The sequence below is a fragment of the Doryrhamphus excisus genome, linkage group LG2, assembly GCF_037039965.1.
Source record: "Doryrhamphus excisus strain RoL-2023G ecotype Guam linkage group LG2, RoL_Dexc_Guam_v1.1, whole genome shotgun sequence".
Classification (NCBI taxonomy): domain Eukaryota; kingdom Metazoa; phylum Chordata; class Actinopteri; order Syngnathiformes; family Syngnathidae; genus Doryrhamphus; species Doryrhamphus excisus.
This window is the reverse complement of record NC_136358.1, coordinates 641663-664217: the sequence shown is the minus strand read 5'-3', so window position 1 is coordinate 664217 and position 22555 is coordinate 641663. Positions and strand designations below refer to the sequence as shown.

The 22555-nt window shown below is 46.5% G+C and overlaps 6 protein-coding genes across 9 annotated transcripts; 1 reads left to right on the top strand and 5 right to left on the bottom strand.

Annotated features, from left to right (window-relative positions):
- Positions 1–214: 214 nt before the first annotated feature.
- LOC131126237 (transmembrane protein 184C-like) lies at positions 215–3839 on the bottom strand. Of its 2 annotated transcripts, none has more exons than XM_078794479.1 (12): positions 3597–3839; positions 3363–3494; positions 3149–3279; positions 3045–3081; positions 2385–2590; positions 2242–2316; positions 2030–2123; positions 1836–1948; positions 1649–1748; positions 1507–1584; positions 1348–1441; positions 215–1278 (listed from the first exon to the last, which is right to left on the bottom strand). In XM_078794479.1, exons 2-12 carry the CDS (start codon positions 3477–3479, stop codon positions 1004–1006), a joined length of 1320 nt encoding a protein of 439 aa, XP_078650605.1. In that variant the 5' UTR covers positions 3480–3494; positions 3597–3839; the 3' UTR covers positions 215–1003. The 2 variants fall into 2 exon arrangements, with proteins under 2 accessions (XP_078650605.1, XP_078650607.1); XM_078794481.1 differs by having other exon boundaries at positions 3363–3486.
- Positions 3840–4052: 213 nt separating this feature from the next.
- Positions 4053–6800, bottom strand: LOC131124900 (endothelin-1 receptor-like). The gene is made up of 8 exons (XM_078794483.1): positions 6716–6800; positions 6354–6631; positions 6042–6169; positions 5217–5415; positions 5004–5156; positions 4790–4923; positions 4584–4692; positions 4053–4238 (listed from the first exon to the last, which is right to left on the bottom strand). Exons 1-8 carry the CDS (start codon positions 6798–6800, stop codon positions 4179–4181), a joined length of 1146 nt encoding a protein of 381 aa, XP_078650609.1. The 3' UTR covers positions 4053–4178.
- A 2431-nt stretch (positions 6801–9231) lies between these two features.
- reeld1 (reeler domain containing 1) lies at positions 9232–12899 on the top strand. Its single transcript, XM_078789131.1, has 5 exons — positions 9232–9554; positions 9642–9918; positions 9999–10144; positions 10212–10376; positions 10830–12899. The coding sequence occupies exons 1-5, from the start codon at positions 9350–9352 to the stop codon at positions 12056–12058; spliced, it is 2022 nt and encodes a 673-aa protein (XP_078645257.1). The 5' UTR covers positions 9232–9349; the 3' UTR covers positions 12059–12899.
- Positions 12900–12901: 2 nt separating this feature from the next.
- Positions 12902–16249, bottom strand: slc10a7 (solute carrier family 10 member 7). Its single transcript, XM_058068552.2, has 12 exons — positions 15912–16249; positions 15000–15082; positions 14791–14927; positions 14533–14608; positions 14432–14470; positions 14325–14360; positions 14165–14248; positions 13911–14076; positions 13780–13831; positions 13614–13687; positions 13371–13516; positions 12902–13075 (listed from the first exon to the last, which is right to left on the bottom strand). Exons 1-12 carry the CDS (start codon positions 16009–16011, stop codon positions 13043–13045), a joined length of 1026 nt encoding a protein of 341 aa, XP_057924535.2. The 5' UTR covers positions 16012–16249; the 3' UTR covers positions 12902–13042.
- A 1173-nt stretch (positions 16250–17422) lies between these two features.
- Positions 17423–20226, bottom strand: LOC144901224 (putative RNA-binding protein 46). 3 transcript variants are annotated; one of them, XM_078794469.1, is made up of 10 exons: positions 20104–20226; positions 19681–19866; positions 19311–19488; positions 19086–19242; positions 18893–19016; positions 18738–18832; positions 18438–18657; positions 18154–18353; positions 17932–18034; positions 17423–17859 (listed from the first exon to the last, which is right to left on the bottom strand). In XM_078794469.1, exons 2-10 carry the CDS (start codon positions 19838–19840, stop codon positions 17696–17698), a joined length of 1401 nt encoding a protein of 466 aa, XP_078650595.1. In that variant the 5' UTR covers positions 19841–19866; positions 20104–20226; the 3' UTR covers positions 17423–17695. The 3 variants fall into 3 exon arrangements, 2 of the variants coding, with proteins under 2 accessions (XP_078650595.1, XP_078650597.1); XM_078794471.1 differs by having other exon boundaries at positions 17424–17859; positions 18154–18350; XR_013629374.1 differs by having other exon boundaries at positions 17841–17859; positions 18124–18353.
- A 440-nt stretch (positions 20227–20666) lies between these two features.
- Positions 20667–22031, bottom strand: LOC131126241 (lecithin retinol acyltransferase-like). Its single transcript, XM_058068562.2, has 2 exons — positions 21269–22031; positions 20667–21199 (listed from the first exon to the last, which is right to left on the bottom strand). Exons 1-2 carry the CDS (start codon positions 21809–21811, stop codon positions 21047–21049), a joined length of 696 nt encoding a protein of 231 aa, XP_057924545.2. The 5' UTR covers positions 21812–22031; the 3' UTR covers positions 20667–21046.
- Between the last annotated feature and the right edge of the window lie 524 nt (positions 22032–22555).

Genomic DNA, 22555 nt, shown 5'->3' with positions numbered 1-22555 from the left:
ACATTACACTGTGTATGTGTGGTTTTCTGTAATAAAACAAATTGGGAATATCCACATAAGTGCATAGATACTGTATGTATAAAAGTGTGTATAGTTGTCCGAAATGCAGTACTGATGAAAGTCTTAATTCCATTTGAAAGAATATGTCTTTTTCAATATTGGATTTTCACCTTCAAAATGCAAAAGGAAGAAATGGGAGCAAAAATGTTGAGCATTTATTCAAAAGAAAATTTTAATGACCAGTTAACAGTTAAATATCGCTGATTTTGCACATTTTCCTGAGGTGAGGTTGCTGCAAGCATGTTCTTGGCTTAGTGCGCAAACCCTGCCTACCGTTGGATCACTGCGTCTGACAGTTTCTGTTGTTTGACAGCTGGACAGTAACAAGTCAAAATGATATTCTTATACTCTACTGAATGAATGAATTTGAATTCAGATACTTAGAGAATTACCAAGTTTCCTGGAAAAGGATACAGTTTGTGTACATGTATGTGTATTACATTAGTCAAGGTTACATTTATTTTTTTCTTCCACTTTTTAATGTCCTATGTTTGGTGTGCAAACAGGCGATTTTGTGGCGCTGAAGGAGATGTGGCGTTTGAATGTGTTTTTATGTTCCCTCGCAGATGGTGTCTAATGTTTATTGGACTGTAGTCAAGAACAATAATGGCCTTCATTTTGGTTGGCAATCGTCCCAGTTCTTGACTGACAGCCAATTGGATCCTCTGGCTTAGCACAAGTGATTTTTTTGGGGGGTGTACGACTTGACAAGTGAACTATATTAAGACTTTGCTGACCGAATCCAACCTCAACAGCGAGAGGCCTTGCTTACGTCCTCATCAGGAGGTCATGTTTTGATCACCTGACAAAAACGTGTTTAACAAGTTGAAATGTCCATCCCATTTCTTATTTTTGCATTCCTGAAGTTCCACTTCAAACCTTCTTAAAGTGGCCACAAATGTTTTTGTTTATATTTACACTCATTACACTAGATAGACCCCTCTCATTGGCCGCCCCCCCCATGCGGTGGCGAGTCGTCACTGTCATCCTCCCAAGACGCTGAAGTGAATCCCGCCGGAGCCGAGATCGAGTGCGGGGCAGAGGTGTGTCCAAGGCCTTGGTAACGCCCAGTAGAAGACGGCGAAGCAGGCATGGATGCGGCTGCCACGGCGACAGGGTCTTGGGAGCTGGCCGCCAGGAGACCGGTGTGCTCGTTATGCTCGGGGCGGGTCGCTGCCCCAAAGTACATCTTGCTGGGGCGACCAAAGACGGTACGGCCTGGTGGGAGTGATTAAGAGTTGAGATAAATGTATTATATTGTTTATCAGAGTAGATGCAGACGCTCACCAACATGGCGGACCTGCTCCGTGACGTCAGCTCTGATGTCTGAGAAGTCCCACATGGCCAGGAAGCTATCAAAGCATGTTCCTTCCTCCGCCTCCTAGAGTAACATCTTCTTTTCAAATATACTATACTTACTATTACTATCTATGTGTGTGTGTGTACCTGTACGTAGGGCTTGTAAGTGAAGGTGTAGTGGTGAGCAATGGCTGCCAGGAACATTTCTATGCAGATGATGAAGTCCTGCATTGGTAGAAACAAGCAAACATTAAAATCTTGACCAGAAAAACCAATCGTTTGTCCTGACCTGCAGTCCCGTGGCCACTGCCTCCACACTGTCCCAGTCCCAGGTGTGTTTGTCCGAGATCACGCCCACCTTCACCAGGAAGGCTATCAGCACCGCTTGCCTGGAGACAAAGTACCTCCACAGTCAAGTTGGGACCCCACAGAATCAAAGCAGGACAAGGTTTATCTGTAATTGTTGTCCTCGGTACCAGAAGGAGACGAACACCACCAGCTTGACGCACAGGAACTTGCCAACGGGTCTGATGGGCGCCAGCTCTTCCTTGAGCGCTCGGTAGAGAAGTAGCAGACAATACATGGCCGACTAGACACATACACACACAGTTTGGCATGGTGGCTTGCTGTGGTCCACGTGTGTGTATTCTGTGTGTGTGTGCGTGCTGACCAGCTGTGATATGTTGTTGATGATGACTAGGTAGGACCAGGCATTGCGAAAGCTGAAGTTAGCTTCATCATAAACGCCGCACAGCTGACAGACCCTGCCATAAATCACATGATTATTTATTTATTATTTGACAGACATGTCAACAACTCATCCATCACGTCATCGTGATAGTGGCAATGCATCGCCATGGTAACCATGCAAGTTAGACTTACAGCGCTATCACCGTGGTTACGGGCCTGACCACAGTGTACTGCAGGACTCCCAGCTTGCACCTGAATAGCAACACTCTGTCGGGACAGGAAGAGAGTTGTTTTCATCCATGTTTTCATTGCATGGTCCCGCCCCCCTCTCTTACTCCCCCATAGGCCATGGCGGGCAGCAGCAGAGTGGCGGCAGGTGGGGCTGCTGCTGCTGGACCTCCAGCATCATCACCAGGCTGGGGTACTGGTTGCTAAGGAAGTTGAGCAGGAAGACCAGGAAGTTGTAGATGACGTAGGCTTCATAGCATTCCCTGCAGGTGTCCACGTAGATGGCCAGGCTGGGGTATCTCAGAGCCAACCACTGGGGAGGGAAGGAGGGGTCAAATCATCTCCAAATGTTGAGACTATTGATATTTTTAATTTAACTAATATTTTTAAACTTTTATTATGTTTTTATCTTTTTAGTCCTATTTTATGCTTTTAGTCTTTAGCTTTTAAGTCCAGTGTTTCTTCGGGGGGGGAGACCTCCACACTGGGGGCTGTGTCGGGTCTGCTGAGGGGTGCCATCCTTGGGTCCCTTTGACCCGGCCGGCTGGGGGTTCCTCCCTTTAATGTGGGGGTCCGCCCGTTTGTCGGAGTCGGGGGGCCCGGGTGCTGGTCCCCCGATGGCACGGCCCCAAAGGTGGCGTTTCCTTGATCCTCAGTGCCATGCCATGTCTCATTACTGTGTGTGAATGTGTGTGTGTGTGTGTATACAAATAAAGTTGATTTGAAATGTGTTGTAACCATGGCAACATAGCGAGGGTTCTACTCACGCTGTCCAGGCTGTATATCGGCACCATCCACAGAATCCTGACGGAGGGGTAGATGATTATCAGCATGTCGCCATGGCGATGCCGTCAGCATGGTTTGTGGTCACCTGATGATGGGCCTCTGCAGCTCGGGCTGGGTGTAGTGGACCAGGTGCTGCAGGATGTCCCACAGTGAGACGGGGATGGTGAGGAAGACGAAGACGCCGGCGATGAACCAGGCTTTGCTGTGAGTCCCCACCTGAGAAGACCAGGACGCCGTGGCGTTAAGGCGGAGCCACGCAGGCCGGCCAACGAAACGTCTCAGTCAAGTGTCATCCTCACCTTGTCTTTCTGCAGCTCCCACACACACAGCGGCACCACGGCTGCCAGCAGGCACGCGTACAGCACCAGAACCAGCGGGCGGATCCATCGCCTCCACTCGGAACACGAGCACGGCATCGACTCGCTGGTGACCTCAATCAATCATGTGACACTTGACTTATTTTGACAGACAGGATGACGTGTAGGACAGCACTCCTTAAACATGACATCAAAGCATATTCAAAATGTTGAGACCGTTCAAGATGACGCCGATGATGGTGACGATGATGATGAAGATGCGCAGCGTGTCGTCCTCGTGGCCGCTGATTCTGTTACCAGGCAACGCCTCTCTCTTCTGCACAAAACCCTCGGATCTTCCTTCCCGCCATGGGATCTCGATCGCTGATCATCAGAGGCGACCTGATCGATCAGACCCTCGGCCACTACCGCCTTTTAGATGCGCGCGCATGTTTATGTTCTGCGTCACGCGCCGTACGTCACGTGCCTCCTAGCAAACATCAGCCTTTTTCTTTCTAATGTAATTTGGATTTATTCTACACTACGTCTTTTTATCACAGCTATTAGAATTTACAAAAATATAACGTAAACAACAATTGAATAATCAGCTGTGAATTATGACCTGCACTTTATTATTGGAAAACATGACATTTGTTTACAGAAGCTTAAGACGAAAACAACAATGCTCATTATTTGTCGTGTAATACATGTACAAGCCACTAGAGGGTGCTAAGATACTTGCATAGAATAAAACACAAGTCGCTATTTAAATGCTTATTTTGGGTCCTTTCTCCTCCCCCACGGGTGGTCCAGCGTGGTTCAGGGGTCGTGTTTGTAGGGAGGCTCGGAGACGGAGTAGCACCAGCAACACAAACAGGACTGCAGGAAAGTACACAAAGAGTCAATACCCGAATAAATGAGCATTATTCATTATTGATTTCAGAGATTACATCAATAATTTGTCTTTGATGTCTCCTTAGGATCCAGTTGATTCTTCTGGCTGACATAGAGAGTTTGTAGGAAAACATCTCCACTCCCATCCCATCAGTCTCTTATCAAAGTTCTGTCCTTTCTATCTTTAGATGCCCTGCTTCCTCCCTGTCTGTAAACTCCACTTTGGAATATTTCAGTCCTGGCTTCTCACGACCTCTGACCCCGGGGACCTCTTTGTGATGTCATGCTGACACACACAGTTTAAAAAAAACTCAAGTGTTCCCTGGTTACCTTGAAGCAGTTTTTGAACTTCCTGGAGACAAAGTAGAGGATGATGGGATTGATGCAGGAGTTGATGGTGGCCATGTTGATGCTGAAGTAATCCAACACTAACAGGAAGCTGCCAGACAACAAGACGGGTCAAAATAAAACCAGCTAGCATAAAATGTTGGCGTTATGTCCTGTCTGGATGCGTGTCTACTTCAGAATGAACTTACTTCAAGAGGCCACAGCGATGTGCATCATGGGATTTGTAGGCCATCTTCTTCAGCAGGCGACTCAGATGTAAAGGGAACCAGCACAGAGCGAAGATCAGCACCAGGCAGAAAACCGCTTTGGCCACTTCCCGACGCTGTGGCCATGAGGAATAGTCGTCATCATCATCATCATTATTAATAATCACACAGCTCAGTCCAGTGATCATGTTCTGACCTGCTTTAGGTGCTCACTCAGTGCAATGCACAGAGTTCCTTTCTGGTGCCGCAGCATTTCGCAGGTCATCAAGCTGTAGAAGAGAGCGGAGCAAACCAGAGGGACGCAGAAGTAGAAGCCAAAGAGCCACCAGTCTTTGGCGTCGCGGTAGAACTGAAACAGAACCGTCTGTGTGAGCTCAGAACCTTCCCACAGCCGCCTCCCGACACTCACTGTCATGAAAGGCGTTCTGGGCTGCAGCATGCAGGTCGTCATGGTCACGTTCTTGTACTCAAAGGTGACCAAGTCGAAGCCCACGGCCTCCGGCAGGGCCAGCGCCACCGACAGCAGCCAGATGCCCACGATCGCCACCGCTGTTGCTGTAGGAATGCCCGTACACCGCACCCGGGACCAGGACGCCACTGCCCTGTACCTGAGGGAACCGAGGGGTACCGAGCCTTCAGACTGGCACTCATGTTTAGTTTGCATGTGTGTAATGGTAATGGTAATGGTAATGGCTTAATTTCATTTGAACATGCATCAGATTCCAATTGAGTGCATCCCATAAACAGTTCCCAGTTCCACATGTCCAAAAGGAGTAGGAAGAAGCAAATTATTAAATCCTACCTCTCCATCTGGTACTTTTACAATCACTAACTGTTACATTTGTTCACTTCCTGCTTTCCTATTATAGTTTAAGTTAATTTTAAATTTTAAATTTTAAATTTTAAATTTTACCGAAGTAGGAGGTGATATGAGCATCCTATGACATCATGGGTACCATAGTAAGTGTCAATATAGTGATATATATAGCATATATTTAATTTAATTTGTCTTTTTTAATTGTTAAAATTTGTTAGAAATTTCATTTTTTAAAAATTTTAAATCTTTAATTTTTTGTCACATACCGAAGTAGGAGGTAATATGACCATCCTATGACATCATGGGTACCATAGTAAGTGTCAATATTGTTATTGTTTTAACAATTTGTTAAAAATTAAATTAAAAAAAAAGTTAAATCTTTAATTATGTGTGTGTGTGTGTGTGTGTGTACACTACCTGTCCACACTGAGGGCACACAGGTTGAGGACGGTGATACCAACTGAGGCTTTTTGCAGGAAGGGGAACATCTTGCACAGGAAGAGACCAAGGGTGCTGTCTGCAAACGGCCAACGCATGGCTAACAGCTACACACATATACACACATACACACACATACACACACATACACACACCATGACATCAGTGTGTGTCTTATCAGCAGGATATTTTAACTCTCTTATCAGTCCAACACTCATACTCTATATGGTGGGGGGGGGGTAAGGATGGCTTTAAATTAGGCTAATTAGGCTAATTAGGGGTTTACATTACCTTGTAGACATTGATGGGAATATCGATGGTGACGTAAATCAGGTCTCCCAAGGCGAGGCTGCCAATGAGAGCGTTGGGTCCGTTCCTCATGCTTTTATTTTGGTAGATGATCCTTAAGAGTGTAGCATTCCCGACGACGCCGACTGCGAAGATGAGGCAGGACATGATGGTGTTGATGTACTTGAAGGCACTCTTGATGGTGGTGGTCTGCAGGCAGCTGGGGACAGACACGGGGGGTGAGGAGTTGCTCCAAGACGAGGGATGCCTCCTGTCCTCTGCTGCAGAGCCTCTACGGGACCTCGGCTCGTTCACTATTCCCTGCACCAGATGCCCAGTCTTTGGTCCCTGATATGGTTCTGGACTATCCGGGTCAGGCAGGGATGAGATGTTACCCTGACAACCAGCAGGAGCTGCCAGCAAAACAGCAAGCAGTGCTGTTGAGAACATTGTAGCCATGCGGGGACGTGATTCTCGGTTCTCGGACTCCCTCCTGCAAAACCAGGTCTAGAAGCTCCCAAAGGTCAGTCCTGCAAATAAAGAACAGGTTTTTAACAAAGTTTTCCCCACAGGATTGTGAACAAAACTCACCAGACCTTGCTTGTCGGATATCAACTTTGGTGTAAGTGACCAGCCTCACCCCCCCTACCCCCCCCCCCCCGTCCTCCTTGTCACCTCCCAGTGGAACATCCCATAAACACACGTCGTCCCAGAGAATAAAGATGAACAAGTTAATTGCGACAAATTCAACTTTATGTGAGCGTTTGAAGCAAAGTGTTGCCATGTGACTTGTCCTTCATGCTTTCTCCTCACTGCAGCTTTTGATCATTTCTAACCTCCGTGGCAAACTTTATTACAACTTTGAAGACGCAAACACAATTTCCATCCTTTTGTGGTGACGCCAACCTAAAAACAAATAAACAAGCTCCATGTTGCTGAAGTATGCCATCAAACGTGGACACTTCAGTAGTCGTCTCAAACACTTGAAATGTGTTCAAATGTGTCCTATACAACTTTGACTTGAACCGAAGTCCTTGAGTGACTAAGAAATATTTTAGAGTATTTGTCATGTGACTATATGGTATATGAATATGATAGGGCTTTTCACTATGTCATGTCTTAACTAAAACAGTAGCAAAAATGCTAATTAGACACTCAATAAATGCCCTAAAAAAACCCATCCCATATGTCATCTATGAGGCTTCAGAACCGGCTGGCCTATTAGGAAAATGCAAAGGTGGGTGGCCCCCAGGGGGTGACAAAAAAAAAAAGAGGAAAAATTCACCTTGGATATAATGTTATTAAAACGGAAAAGCTCACTGATTCAAATGAAAAGCAATACACAATTTATATGAGAGCAAATAGGCTGGGATGCTGATGAGGATAGTCCGTATAGAAAATGGATGGATGGATATTGTATAGTGTTAATGTACCTTAAGTGGAGAGTTATTGTATGCACACTGTGTGATGTTGATCACAATGTCCACTTGACTTGAGAAGATCCAAGTGCATGGTCTAAACCAGGGGTGGGCAAACTTTTTGACTCGCGGGCCGCATTGATATGACAAAATTTACGGGGGGAGGGGCAGACTATATATTTTACACGTAACAGTCCACCTGGTATTATTGTATCTGTAAAATTGTCATGCAATCTGCTATTATTATTTATTATTTTATATTTATATTTATATTTAAATATTTTAAAATATTTTAAATAATTACAATAAAATTAAAATAATAATTATTATATTATTATGTAAAATATGCAAATAAACAATATTATATATAATTAATATAATAATTAGCATTACTATAATAATTATAATAATCATAATAGGTCTAATAATTATTATAATAATCTAATAATAATAATAATAATTATTATTATTATTATTATTATTATGTGCTTGTGTCCCTTTTTTCAGGAGCACTTTGTAAACAACAGACCATGTCAAAAAATGAAATTGATAAAACCATCAATAGGTTGGCTCAGGCCATGATGCCAGGTTGTATGTTGACTTTAAATGAAATACTTTGGAAAGATTGGGCGGGCCGTATTCAAACACTCGGCGGGCCGGATGTGGCCCCCGGGCCGTAGTTTGCCCACCCCTGGTCTAAAACAAACCCCTCAACTAACAAGGTGGAGGTGGTCCTTACACAGCAAGCGAGGACACGACATACTGTATATTTGTCACCACCTAGTGGTCAGAAGCCAAGGAGGCCCTGGACTGGTGGCCAGCCAATCCCAGGGCACATATAGACAAACAACCATTCACACTCACATTCATACCTATGGACAATTTGGAGTGGCCAATTAACCTAGCATGTTTTTGGAATGTGGGAGGAAACCGGAGTACCCGGAGAAAATTTGACATTAAAATGTTGATTCTAAAACATTTGATAGGAGCTGACAACACGGGCACGTATGGTATGTGGAATTGGACTGCAGGACTGGGGTGGGAGGAGGGTGTGGCCTGTTCTGTTCAAATGTTTGGGAGATCCGGGAGCAGGCGGCTGCAGCTGGTGTGCATCCTGTTTGCGTGTTAATCCTGTAGAAATAGAATCCCTAGAATAGAATCTCAGCAGACACAATCTTGTCCAGTAATTAAAAACATGTTATAATATCTCATTTTATGTGAAACTTTGCCTTTAAATTGTTTTCACACCAAAATCATGTAAAAATGCAAAAACATATACATATTTATTTAAACAACTGAAATAATTCTTGGTCTGCTGAACGTAATGCTCAGGAAAACAAGAAGTAGATCTACATATTGTACTTCTAGGTCACCCTCCTCCGCTTCAAAGCCCCCCAACCCAAATCCCTCCAAACTTAAGAGTGATGCTCACACACACACACACACACACACATTCCAGAACACCGACCAAGAGGCATCCCAACGAGGTAGGACCAAAGGACTCTTCCTCATAAATCAAGATTCTACCAGAAGATCCACGGTTTATGACATCAATATGTCCTCATTTGGTTTCTGCTCAGGATGAAGTTCTACCTGCTTTATTTGGGGATAGCGGTGGTCTACTCCCCGGCCCTGCCCGCAACGGCGTTCTCCCGTGGTGCCGGGCCGGCTTCCTGTAAGAGGATGAACCCGGGCCACATCCGGGCCCAACCCCAAGACCCTCAGCAGAGCCACGTCACCATTCGCACTTCGGTCCGCTCGTACCTGCCCGGACAGCTCATCACAGGTTGATGATATTACATTATATTGATGATGATGATGATGATGATGATGATGATGATGATGGTAATTCAACTCGCACCTCCTCCCTCAGTCACCGTCCGAAGCTCTCGAGACTTCATGGGTTTCCTGCTCCAGGCCCGCGGTGGTCAAGATTCCAGTTCCTTGGGAGAAGTGGAAGGTGGGGCGGCATCACCTAGAGAAGGTCCGGTACTGGTAGGAGGCTCCTGGACCCTGACCCCACCCGGGACCCACACACTGCGCTGTCTCTCGGAAGACGACACGCTCACCCACTCTGACAAACAGCTGAAGAGGAACCTGTCGTTCGTGTGGAGGGCTCCTGATGCCCCCGTGGGAGACGTTCGCTTCTAGTGAGTTGGTAGAACGTTGGTTCCGTTACAACGTTCCTGTCTTGCCTTATTGAGGTCTTTGCACCTCTTTGTCCTTCTAGTATCACGGTGGTTCAGTCCTACTTTGTGTACTGGGCGGGGATTAAGTCTCCGCTGATGCGAGACGGGAGTCTTTGGACTGGGAGAAACACAACAGGATATGGGACCAGAAGGCTTCCTGAAGAAGACAAGCTCACCATCATGTCAGGTACAAACACATCAAGCTGGTCCACACAACTTGTCATCACTAACACACATTCTTTTGTCTCATTAAGACAATCAGATCACCGGGCCGTCCTTCAGACCTCCAACAGGAACCTCCACATCCAAAGAAGCCCGGAGCAGCATTGTGACTCGAGGAGTTCTCACGGGAGCCCACTCGGACCATGGGAATTCCATACTTTCAGGAGACTACCGCACAACAAAAGAATCAGGCAGCGGTACGGGAAGTCCAGTTACTTTCAAGAACACCGGTTCCTCGATTTACTTATCGGACCGCCTTCCGTTCAGGACCTCCTTCCCACCAGCTAAAGATGCAAAAACCTTTTCCGCTTCTCCTTTCCTGCTTGACTTGCGCAATATTTGGAAGGATGGGAAAGTATCTCCCGACATCGATACGAGGTCTTCAGCAGTAAATCCACCAAAGACTTCCCAACATCAAACTTTCCACATCGGTCCCTCAGTGCCAACATCTCCTTTGTTTACATTTCAGACCCAAAGTAGTTCATCTTCACCAGGAAAGGAGAGTCTATCCAATTCCCAGACACATGAGGGGTCCCAAATATTAAGAGGAATATTCCTGTCCGACACTAGCAAACATACGACATCTTCAACCCAATTTCCACAATCTAGATCAGTTTTACAAAACCCTGGTCAGGCTCTACTCATGTTAGGTTCAAACTCCACGGACACACCAAGACCACCGAGTCCTCGAACCTTGCTTCAACGTCAGGAACAAGTTAGCCTGAGCCCAAAATATCCTGGTCTGTCTGGAAAAGCATCCGACTCCCAATCGAGGCCCCGAAGTCCCCAAAACCAGGAATCCAATGCTCCAAGGTTGAAGGCTTCGCTTTTAACAACAAAGATTGATGCCAACATTTGGCGGTCCACAACCCTAAAAACCATCAGACCAATCAAGTCCTCCGTTTCTTTTCTTCATTCTTCTCCCCAGCAGTCTTCACTTGGACCGACCACTCCTGTCCATCGCTCTGAGGACTCAAGCAAACCATCTTTCACACGCTCCTCCAGCCAAGGAAAAACATCTTCACCCATCTCCACACCTCCTGATCCAGTCTCTGTCCATTCATCCTCCCCTTTCCCAGTAGTGTCTCCCTCGTTTCCCTCAAGTTCCTCCAAGTTCCCATCAGCAGAGCCTTCCTATTCTCCTGTTCCATTGAATTCCATTCCTGTCATCACAGGTTCAGCCTCATCTTCTCGTCCAACCCGCTCCTCCTCGTCGTCATCCTCGAGCAAATCATCAAATCCTTCATCTGCCGCTACTTTCAGCTCAGCTGGATTCTTGTCTTTCATTTCAACCCCCCCGCATCCAGGACCTTCTCCAGCTCCACGTCGCTCCCACTCCAACCGTGCCACGGTACCTCTGCCCCCCCCTTCGCCCACCCAAAGACAGATGCTGCTCATGCAGACACGAGTCGCTTCCACTGATGCTGAGCTCATCCACAATCCACCAACACCTGACGCTGTTGGCGAGTCAGAGCGTAAACCCCAACCAAAGTTCAAACTCAACATGAGGGATGGACTCAAACCAAAGCCACCAAAGATGGAAGCAAAGCTTCCCTCCAATCCCTCACAGACTCCAGGCAAGGACGGCAAGTATCCGGAAGTCGTGTCCAGGCACAGCTCTTGGGAGCTGGGAATGCTGCTGGGTTGTTCGGCTGGCCTGGGAATGGTCTTGGTGGTGGGTGTGCGCTACGTGTACCGTCAAGCCTGCGGGAAACGAACCGAAGTGACACTAAACGACCGGGATAGAGATTACAGGAGAGGCGAACAAGGGATGATCCATGTTCAGGAATGCGGGGATTTGGTCAGGGTCCGCAGAATCCGAGAGAACAGCCTGGTGCTCCTGGCCGAGTACGACATATTGGCATCAACCGGAGACTGAAAGACCACCACGCGTCCACGGATAGTCACATGTCACCTAGCGACACTGAGGATCTCAGATGACATTTGAACGATTCTGGTTCCAAACGATTCTTGTTTCTGATGCTTTTAAAAAGTCATAAACGTTTTCATTTTCCAGACTTCTTTTCGGATGAAATATCAGAACTTTTTTGAAAAGTAGTATCTTTGTTTGCTGCCTCAGTGTTTTGTTAACAACCACATGATAATGCTTTTACTTTGAAGGCTGGAAGTGTGTTGTAAGTTGAGAGTTGAGAAGGTCCCTTGACTGACTGTTCCAATAATAAACTTACCTTTATAACAGAGTAGGCCACTTGGGGCCAGATTATACCCCCTTTAAAAATACAAAAACCCAATACCAATAACAGTATTGATATATTGGCTGACATTTTCAAGGTTAAATGCATATCGCAGAATACATAAAGTTTATGGTAATTTGGCCTGCTACGCTTGTACGCATGGATGCTCGAGACTTCATCCCCAATCCTAATTGTCATATGAATATGTTTAACAATAATAATATAATAATATATATTGCTTGTACATTCCAAAAAATGAGTCTCTTCTTGTCTTTAAATTTGGACATTTATTTCCTCTTCTTAAAATACATTATAGATCATTTTGTCTGTCAACTCTGAATGAAAAAACACTAAAAATATAAAGTCTTTGGCTTGGTTGGAAAAATATGATATCTAACAGCCTTCATCAGGGGGAGGAAGATGAAATTGAATGTATTATATTCATATTCTAGCAGTATCAAGGCTATAAATGTAACAGTGGAAGTTGAAAAGGTAGAAAAGAGCCATATAAAATAAAAAATCAAAAAAATGGTCCCAATAATTTATTTTACAAAAATAAAAAAACATGTACCTTTGCTTCTTTTGGGTATAGAAGAATAAATGCTTTTCATCCATTGCAGAAGTTGTCTGAGGTTGCTGTTGTAAGGCACGTGAATGCCTGATCTTCATCAGACAGGTTGGAGGCTCTGTGTCTTCATCAGCTGGAAACAAACAACACACACGGAAGCGTGTATGATGGAAGCGTGTATGATGGAAGCGTGTATGATGGAAGCGTGTATGATGGACACGTGTATGATGGATGCGTGTAGCCGGGCCACAAAACAACAACAGTCATTACTCATTAAAGATCACTGCTAATTGCATGCTAAATGGATTATTTCCCTTCTTCTGACTTCCTGGTTTGCTCACTCCGTGTTGGAATGCGGCCCTTTAGTAACAAGACACAAAACTGCGGGAGGCAAAGGGCCAGCAGGTTGCAGGAAGTGGCACACTCACCTTCTGGCGGCCAATCATCCATCTGCGGATGGTCGGCACCAGCACGGATCCCAGCAGGATTTGAGCCGGATGGTAGATGAGCAGGGGAACCGAGATGAGCGACAGGTGCTCGTAGCCCATGAACACGATCTTCAACATGGGGATACCTGCACACCAGCACACGGGTGTCACTCAAACATGACATCACACCCATGGACAGGGCATGTGTGTGTGTGTGTGTGTGTGTGTGTGTGTGTAACAGACCCAGTGTGAGCGACTTGTGTGTGGAGCAGAACACAATGGCGACTGTGTCAGCGGGACTGAAGCCTGAGCCCGACCTGTGAAGGAAACAAGCCGGCCTGGTGTTCTCATACTTCAACATACTTGTGTGAATGCATGAGAACGTTCACACCGAGAAGTACGCACTCACCTGCTGGAGTATCCAAAAGTGAGCACCATGAAAGTGAGCTGGATGGAGAAAACTACAAAGACAGAGGCTAGATAAGTGAACCTTCATCGGGCTGTGAGACGGCGTTCTACAAATGAAAGGTGTGAACTCACTGATGAGGGCGACCATCAGCAGGCTGGTGGGGTCCAGCTCCATGTTGGGATTGCTGAAGGTGTCACAGAAAGTGCTGTAGATGATCATGAGGAGAACGGCACTGCTGACGGCGCCGAAGGGGGGCTTCCTGCGCTCCAGACACTCCCTGAGGAAACGGCGGCACACCTGACAGGGGGTGGGGTGGGGGTGGGGGGGACTGTGAGAGACAACGCCGAGCCAGAAAAGCTTCTGACGCCTGCTGATGAGTGAGTACCTGACCCATGATGAGCGGCACTACCACCGTCATGAAGAGCTGAGAGAAGATGGAGGAGAAGGGAACGGAGGAGGAGGAGCCCAGCTGGAGAAGGAGTAGAAGGCATGAGTCAGCACTCCAACATTTGATTGACATGAGTCAGCCATTAAGAGACACTCACAAAGAGCAGCAGCAGCGCTGGCGTTACCAGGATGCCCTGCACATCACAAAGACCTGTAAACGCACCATCTTGGCATGGTTGAATCATGCGCGCCGTTACGACCTTACCAGGAAGCTCCCAAACGCCGAGTTGAAGATTGCAGCAGCCTGGCAACACACAGTCAATCGGTCACCATGGCAACAGCACGTCTCCTCACCAAGCGCCTTACCTCGTTACCGCCGACAGCTTTGGTGAGAATGACGGCTGAGGAGACCGGAGGCGGCATGCAGCTCACCGTCTGTAACCTAGGCAACAACACCGTGAGACAAATAACGCATGTTGCATTTACTGACAACTAGGAAATTCCTGTTTCAACATCACATAGGCGTCCTTTAATAGCAATGAATGAGACTTTTATGAGGAAGTTCAGGTAAAGCCAACAGGACTTGAATAAAGGCGGTATTCACTCCCTCTCACACACGCCTACCCTCTGAGCAGCCATTGGTCGATAGCGGTCAGCGCGAGCACTCTGACCAGCAACCACACCACCAGTGGGAAGAAGATGAGCGTGAACGATTGAACGAAGAGGTGAAGGCGCACATGAAGCAAAGCGCTGGTCAGCTCCTGCAACACACATACTATAAATCGAACCCCTGCATATCAACATAATCATCATCTTCAATAGGTGGTGTCTACCTCCGTCTTCAGCGAGAGGCCGCTGTTGAAGAAGATGAGCGACACTGCAACATATGAGATGGTGACCTCTGGCCTCAGTGGTCCTGGCAGCGCACACACACACACACACAAAAGTCAAGCGTAGTCCGCATGGTAACCATGGCAACATTTATCCATATTCAGTGAGTTTTTGTTTGATACCAGTATTCCCGAGCAGCATCTGAATGCAACACGAAACAGTAGCAGTCGCTTATCTTGCAAACGCGTCACACGTCTGTTCTTATCATCCCACCGGATATTTGTCTTGCCAAATTACAACTGTGGTAAATCCACTAGTTTAGTGCTCCAAGTTGAGCTTCCGGTTGGCGTGGAAAGGACGTTTCAATGAAAGAGGTGTGTGTTGACATTAGAATGCAACGTGTCACTACTGACGTGCACATTCAAGTGGCAAAACCTCCCTAAGTAAACCTTTATTCAATACATTACTGTAACGTGTATAGATTTTATTCTTAAAACAGATTAATCTCTCACGTTAAATCTCGCCTTCGACAAATATCATGCACAATATTTGAAATGTTTTCATGACAAGTCACTCAGTAGGTACGACTTAGTAAAACCAGTGGCAAGTTTGCTCGTAGAAAGTGCCGGAAAAGAAACATAAGCGAAATACAAATAACATGCCGATGAGTTCAGTGAGTGTCAATTGATTGTTAGGTGGTGTTAAACATCTGACGGAGAACTGCATTGTAATACTACATTACTATTAACGTAAAGTGGGTCAAATCTTGGCCAAGTCTGGCAGACGGTGACATTCGTCTGCTAGCTTAGCATACCCATAGCATCGTGTTTGGTTCTTTAATGTATACTTTATACGCGAAAACCGTGAATAAACAGCATTGTTGAAAAAAAGTCAGATTTTCATCCTAATCTCACCTCCTTTTACGCCGAAACTGGGCTGTAGTTTAGCTGACAATATGACCACCACGATCCCAATGATGAACCATTCCTTCCGTATGGTGGCCAGCAGACCCATGTTTCAGCACCGGCCTCCCCAGGATCACCCGGCCGGGTCCTGCCACGCTGATCGGCCAGTGGAATCTCTTTCTTCTCGGGCTTGTCTTTCTACAGCGTCCAAGTCCTGTTTGAAGAGCTCCGCAAGCGGAGCTTCTTCCGGACACAAGAAGCTCCTTTTGGTCGTAAAGACTGCAGTAGACGCGCAGCGGGACTTTCAATTACCGTACTGTTTATAATGAATATACTAATACCAGGCTGCTTATACACTTTGAAGAGACATTTTGATTATGTAAGATAATGTTTGCGTTCATGTAACCATTAACATGTATTTTTTTAAGTCTGATATTGACAATTTTTACAAAAAAAAGTTTTTAAATGTATTTTATCTAAGGATAACGCTCCAAATGGAAATTATCCCAAAAACACACAAGTTTGTGGTTATTTAGTGCTTTTGTGCTCGTGGGGTAGCACTACTGATTCTACTGGGCAGATTACACTGACATGACAACACATAGAAGCTGGAATCTGATTGGACAAAAGAATCTAACATACATACATACACATATTGGAAGCAGTGCAGCCAAGACACATGCTACCAAGTGAAGATAATAGATGTACATGCACACAGCTTCTTGGAGCAAATACTACAATTTAAGTTGTAGTGCTTGTGTAGTGTTTCGGCCCACCACTGCTACATTTGATACATCACCCACATCACGCCACCACAAGTTGTCATGGTGGACACAACCTTCAGGTGCACATAGAAACGCAGCAAGTGAGACCACAAGTGGGCAACATGGACCAAGGCAAACTGATTTCTCAGGAGTAACAGACAGAAAGAGAGAAAGAGAAACAGAGACAGATCGGGCAGTTCTATACATTTTTTAGTACGTTTTTTCAATTGAGCTAGTCAGAGAAAAGGTGGTAAATGATCAAATAGGTCAATTTGTTGAGACACAAACCACAGTCAGAGGTTTGACTTGATGTGTGCTGCTTGTAGGTACAAACATCTAAAGGAGTAAAGGACTGGGAAAAGTTTGAGGGCCACTGTTTTCTATTTGCACTTAATATGTGTAACCCCAGCTGCATGGTGGATGAGTGGTTAGCGTGGGCCGCACAGCTGGGAGACCCAAGTTCAATTCCACCCTCGGCCATCTCTGTGTGGAGTTTGCATGTTCTTCCCGTGCGTGTGTGGGTTTTCTCCGGGTACTCCGGTTTCCTCCCACATTCCAAAAACATGCTAGGTTAATTGGCCACTCCAAATTGTCCATAGGTATGAATGTGAGTGTGAATGGTTGTTTGTCTATATGTGCCCTGTGATTGGCTGGCCAGTCCAGGGTGTACCCCGCCTCTCACCAGATGACAGCTGGGATAGGCTCCAGCACCCCCGCGACCCTCGTGAGGATAAGCGGTAGAAAATGAATGTGTCACCACCTGCTGGTCAGTTTGAAAACGTTCTTTAATATTTCATCAAACTCTAAAGAACATGTGACATGTATTACTTAACTCTCCTAACTTTTATCATATGCACGTCAGTGTGCATTCCAGCTATGTGTGTGTTGTCCAAGGTGGATCTGGTGTGCTCTTCTCCCAACAAATTAAGAACATTAATTTTACAGGGAACAAAAACACCATTCAACGTGCCATGAGGCTTTCTGTATAAAATGTTCAATGTGAGTAAACGAGCACGTATCACATGACCATCAGTGAAAAGACCCCCAGGAGGTCAGGTAGTGGCTCTCTAGTGGGGATAAAACCAAGGGGGGCAGCGGGAATGGGGAGGCTACGCCATGAAAGGAAGTAATGGTGGAGGTGTTGTGTCTAGAGGAGGTTTTACTGGATGACGGACGAGTCATGAAGGACGCATCTGGAGGGGCAATGAATCCATAAATCTGACAGCCAAAACACATATGATTAATGCAGGATGTGTGTGTTTTACCGAGGTTCCACAGTGCGTTACAAGCAGCTAGCTCTTTAGCATCATCAAGCAGCACACACAACTTGTCTGGGATGAAGGTGTTTTTTGTCAGCGGCATCACCACCTGAACACACACACAGACGTTTCATGCTGATAGGGGGGAGGCTCATAGGAGTCACTATTTGAATGTTGGCGGTGATGAGCCAAGTCCACCTGATCCTATTTCCAGCATGATGCCATCACCTTGTAGACCAGCAGCAGACTCCCATCCTGACCCAGAATGGAGAACAGCTGGTAATCGGGAGGGGGCCAGAACTGCATGCAGCAGTACAGTTCCAGCAGGCTAACGGCTGACCTGATCTGACACAGCTGCAGCGACTGCAGGCTGGTGCGGGTGAGCTGTGTGCCGGGAAAGAGCGGCAACACGTTCCCGTCAGCCTCTGCTGAGCGCACACAGGACAAGGTACAAGTAAGGTAGCAAACATGGGCCAACTGACTCAAGTGGTAGAAGTGGACTTAACACTTACCTGGTCCGGCAGAGGACCGAGGGCTCTGATTGGGGGGGAGTTTCTTGTCCTTTAGAGGGGAGCTGTCATTAATACCTCTGTGGCGCGGGACAACTGTCCCCTTAGCTCCTCCTCCCATCTTACATCCCAGGCTGCCCTTGCCGCCATACTTCTTTCCCCCCTTGCCGCTGGGCTTGGCCAGCATTGCTCCTTCCGTGGTGTTTGCCGTGAGATTACGTACCTGCAAAGGACTCCACACTTTAAGTAAGTCCACAATCACCTTCTTCTTGCTTCCCTCTTGTGATTAAAGCGTTCGCTTACATGGGCTACATTAGTGTACTGTCTCTCCATGTCCTCGCGCCGTTTGTACCGCTTGGCCCAGTTCACCCAGTGGGTTTGTCCCCACAGCTGTGCTCCTGTGGCCAGTCACCGTATCAACAAGCGTTCCTAATGAAGTGATGGTGACACCACCTTACCGCTGACAAACTTCTTGCGGGCCACCGCCGCCGCTTTGTGGGTCTCATACTCCACAAATGCAAAACCTCCATTTTTGCTGTTGTCTGTGGGGTACACGCTGACGTCCAGCACACCGTCTGTCACCTGGGGGGTGAATGTGAGGTGGGCCGTTAGAGGAAAACGCAGGCCATACAAGCAGAGACAAATACGTACCTTGAGAATCTCTTCCAAGATCTCGTCTTTGCTCTTGTCTTTGGGAATGCACCCGATGAAAAGGCGGCAGTTATTCAGACAGATGCATACGCCAATGAACTTCCCCGGACGCACTTCATGGTTGTTCAATGTCTGGATCGCTTTGAGTGCTTCCTCTCTGGAACACACTCATGGCCGAAATCATCATTACCGTATCACCACAACACACTTAGCACACAACGCTACCTTTCGGTGTACATAACAAAGGCGTAGCCACGGTTCTCTCCATTGAAGTCCATCATCAGCCTCAGCTCATAGATAGTTCCGGCTGTTTCAAACAAAGGAACCAGCTCGTCTTCATACACGTCTCTAGGAATGCTGCCCACAAACACCTCACAGTCCCGTGGGGCTGCGCCCTCCCAGCCTGTGCATAAAAATAAATGACTTCATATTAATTGGAAACAATTTTAATACATGTGTTTTTTATTTAGGGGTAAGGCATTCATTTAAAATATATGCCGACCAAGTAAGAAAATGCACTTTACTTGTAAACACTTGTAAATGGTCAAAAAACATTCTATCACAAAAAATGACAATTTAAGGGAGACAGGCCCACCTGGTGGAGGCCCACCATACTTCCTCTGTCCATTCTCCTGCACGATGTCATATCCTGTCTTGTTCATAAGTCCCAGCAAGGCTGTATGTCTCGCCAGTAACCTCATGGAATGCTCGTCACTGTCCAGCAGCGTTAAGTCGTTTTCTGAGGTTGTCGCCATTTCTCCAGGTGACTCGTGCTCGCTGCCTAAACATCATTCCAAGGTTACCGTATTATATTTCCATTTTACTGTGGTGACTCTGACCACTTATAAAAAACACGGTTAATACCAAATGTCTTGTCATGGCCAAACAACCAAAATGAGTTCCAATGTTTTGTCTTTGTCTTTTCTGGACATTTCTATTTGGAAGCTTCCTGAAATGGTGGAGTCGTGACAAGCAATGACTCATCTGTGTCCGATTCATTTTAAATGAAAGCCCTTACTTGTGCTATTTTGCTCATCACAGAACACCAATGCTTGGGAATCAAATAAAGTTTATCAAAAAGGTTGTTGTCGTGCTAGCCGTTATGTGTATTCGTCTGAGTAGCAAAAATATGAAACGACAAAAGTATCAGAAGACGCAGTTATTAAATTAGCTAACGTTAGCTTTCATGCTAACGGCTCTTTTTCGCTTCCTGGTTTGAACACGATAATTATTGAAGTTACCAGAACGCTTACCACTTTTGTCCTCCGTCATTTAACTCTCGGAGTATTTTATGAGTTTCTCACATAAATTTCAATATCAATCAGTGACAGTTTGTCTATAAATCCATAAACCCTCTCGAGGGCGGAAGAATGAAATGGCAACTTGTTTATGTCGACCAATCACAAGCCGAGACTTTGATTGACATGTGATTGGCTCTCTTCCAGTCAATGAGCAGCATGCTTGAGGCGGGGACAACGGGATTATGTATAGTAATGCAGTCACATATAATAACACGAATACAAACACATTATAATACAGGATAATCCAATGGTTCAACCAATTCGAACATGTTCAGTTTAAGGAAAATATATATAATACCATGACGTCACCATTCATAATTGTGTAATTGTCACAACCCATTTTTCAAAACTCAGGAGCAGGAAGTGAATGTCTTTGATTATTATTGCTCATCTCATTTTAACACGTGTTGTCTCCTCGTGGACCAAACCTACAACACACTACGGCCATCACACCTCACAGAGTTCAATGATTGTGTGCCTTCATGAAACAGCAGCATATCAAAACACCAACGGCGATGGCGAGGAGACGATGTTGTGACCACGGAGTCACTTCTGCATGATGAAGCTACGTGTGCTACGGTGGAGAACATCTACAGCAAGTACAAGCAGGGGTTGACTTCCTGTGGACCGGGTCTTTTCAGTCTGCTGCTTCCAGGCCTTCTAGCTGGCCATCCAAAGCGTGAATGGGATGATGATGGCGGGCAGGGTGGTGCCGGAGGACACGCCCAAATACGTCAGGGAGAGGAGGCCCAGCAGCGCCGCCAGAACCACGTTCCTCTGGTCTCGGATCAACGATTTCAACCACTGGCAGAACTGCACGAAGAAGAGCGAGAGGTGAGAGTATTGGACCGGTACCGGCGACCACCACAAGTGTTGGCTCACCTGCTCCGTCTGAAGGCTGCTCGCCGCACCGTAGCGGCACCACGTAACGAAGTGCTCGCAGTTGTTCCACAGGAGACTGTAGGGGGCGCTGCCCAGCAGGCACTCGGCGCGCCGCGCCGCCTCCTCGCCGGGCAGCGCGCGGCGGCTCACGGCGCGGTCCATGGCGTTCAGCAGCACGCGCGCGCCGTAGGCGAAGTCTTCCACGGAGTCCACGCGGACGCTTGCGCGCTTAGTGAGCACGCCGAGTAGCAGGCGCGTGTTTGTCACCTTGCGGCGGAGCAGACGCGCGTCCGACGTGACGACGGGGAGGATGTCCGGGATGAGGTGCGCCACGCGGTTGTTGCCCAGGTAGATGCCAAAGTGCGTGAAGAGTGTGCGTGGGACCTCCAGCAAGTCTCCACGTCGGAGGACAGCGGCATGAGGAAGAGGAGGAGGAGGAGGAGCAGGCGCGTGGCCGACGTAACGACAACATGGAGAAGATGACAAAAAGGAGAAGCAGAAGAAGAAGAACTTCTCCAGGAGGAAGATGAGCGTGTCCAACATGACGACCCGCGCTCCTCCACTCCTACAGCACACTGGAGGGACGGGGGTGGGGAGTTTTAGGGAGGTGTGACGTCGCAGCCGCGAGGAAGGATGAAGAAAGTTTGGGGGGGTGAGCTGATCATTTCAGTCTGTTGGTTGGCTTGACTTCCACCGTGGTGGTGCATGTTCTACATGTCTATATTGTATATGTTTATACATACAGGTACGGCATGTACCTGTACAAATGTTTGTCTGCGCACTGTATTCAGTATAGCCAGCAAATTCACATCATGTTGCAATCCACACATGCAACGACACAAAACTATAAATGTATTTTCACGTTTTCACCCAAGGAAAGTAGTGAACACATGAAAGAAAGGTGGAACAAATGCACGTAGAGCCAAAACACCAGCTGAACTCAATCAGTAGTTAAAGCTGTTTTCACATTATCACTGACACCTGGTGAAAGTTTCATTTCAATAACATCTTTAGAAATGCATTTACAGAGAGAAATGGAGCTGCTTGTATTTTACTCCATTCCGACATGCACGTAATGTTAATCGTCAACCCTAAACTGTCAGTTGATGTGAATGGTTGTTTTTGTATGCTGTTCTGTGATTGGTTGGTGTACCCAAAGTCAGTCGGAATAGACTCTACCTCACATGTGACCCTACAAAATGAATACATTCGTATATACACACATATATAATATACGGGTTTATATCTAGTTTATAGATATTATAACATGCTGGTCCTCATAGCATC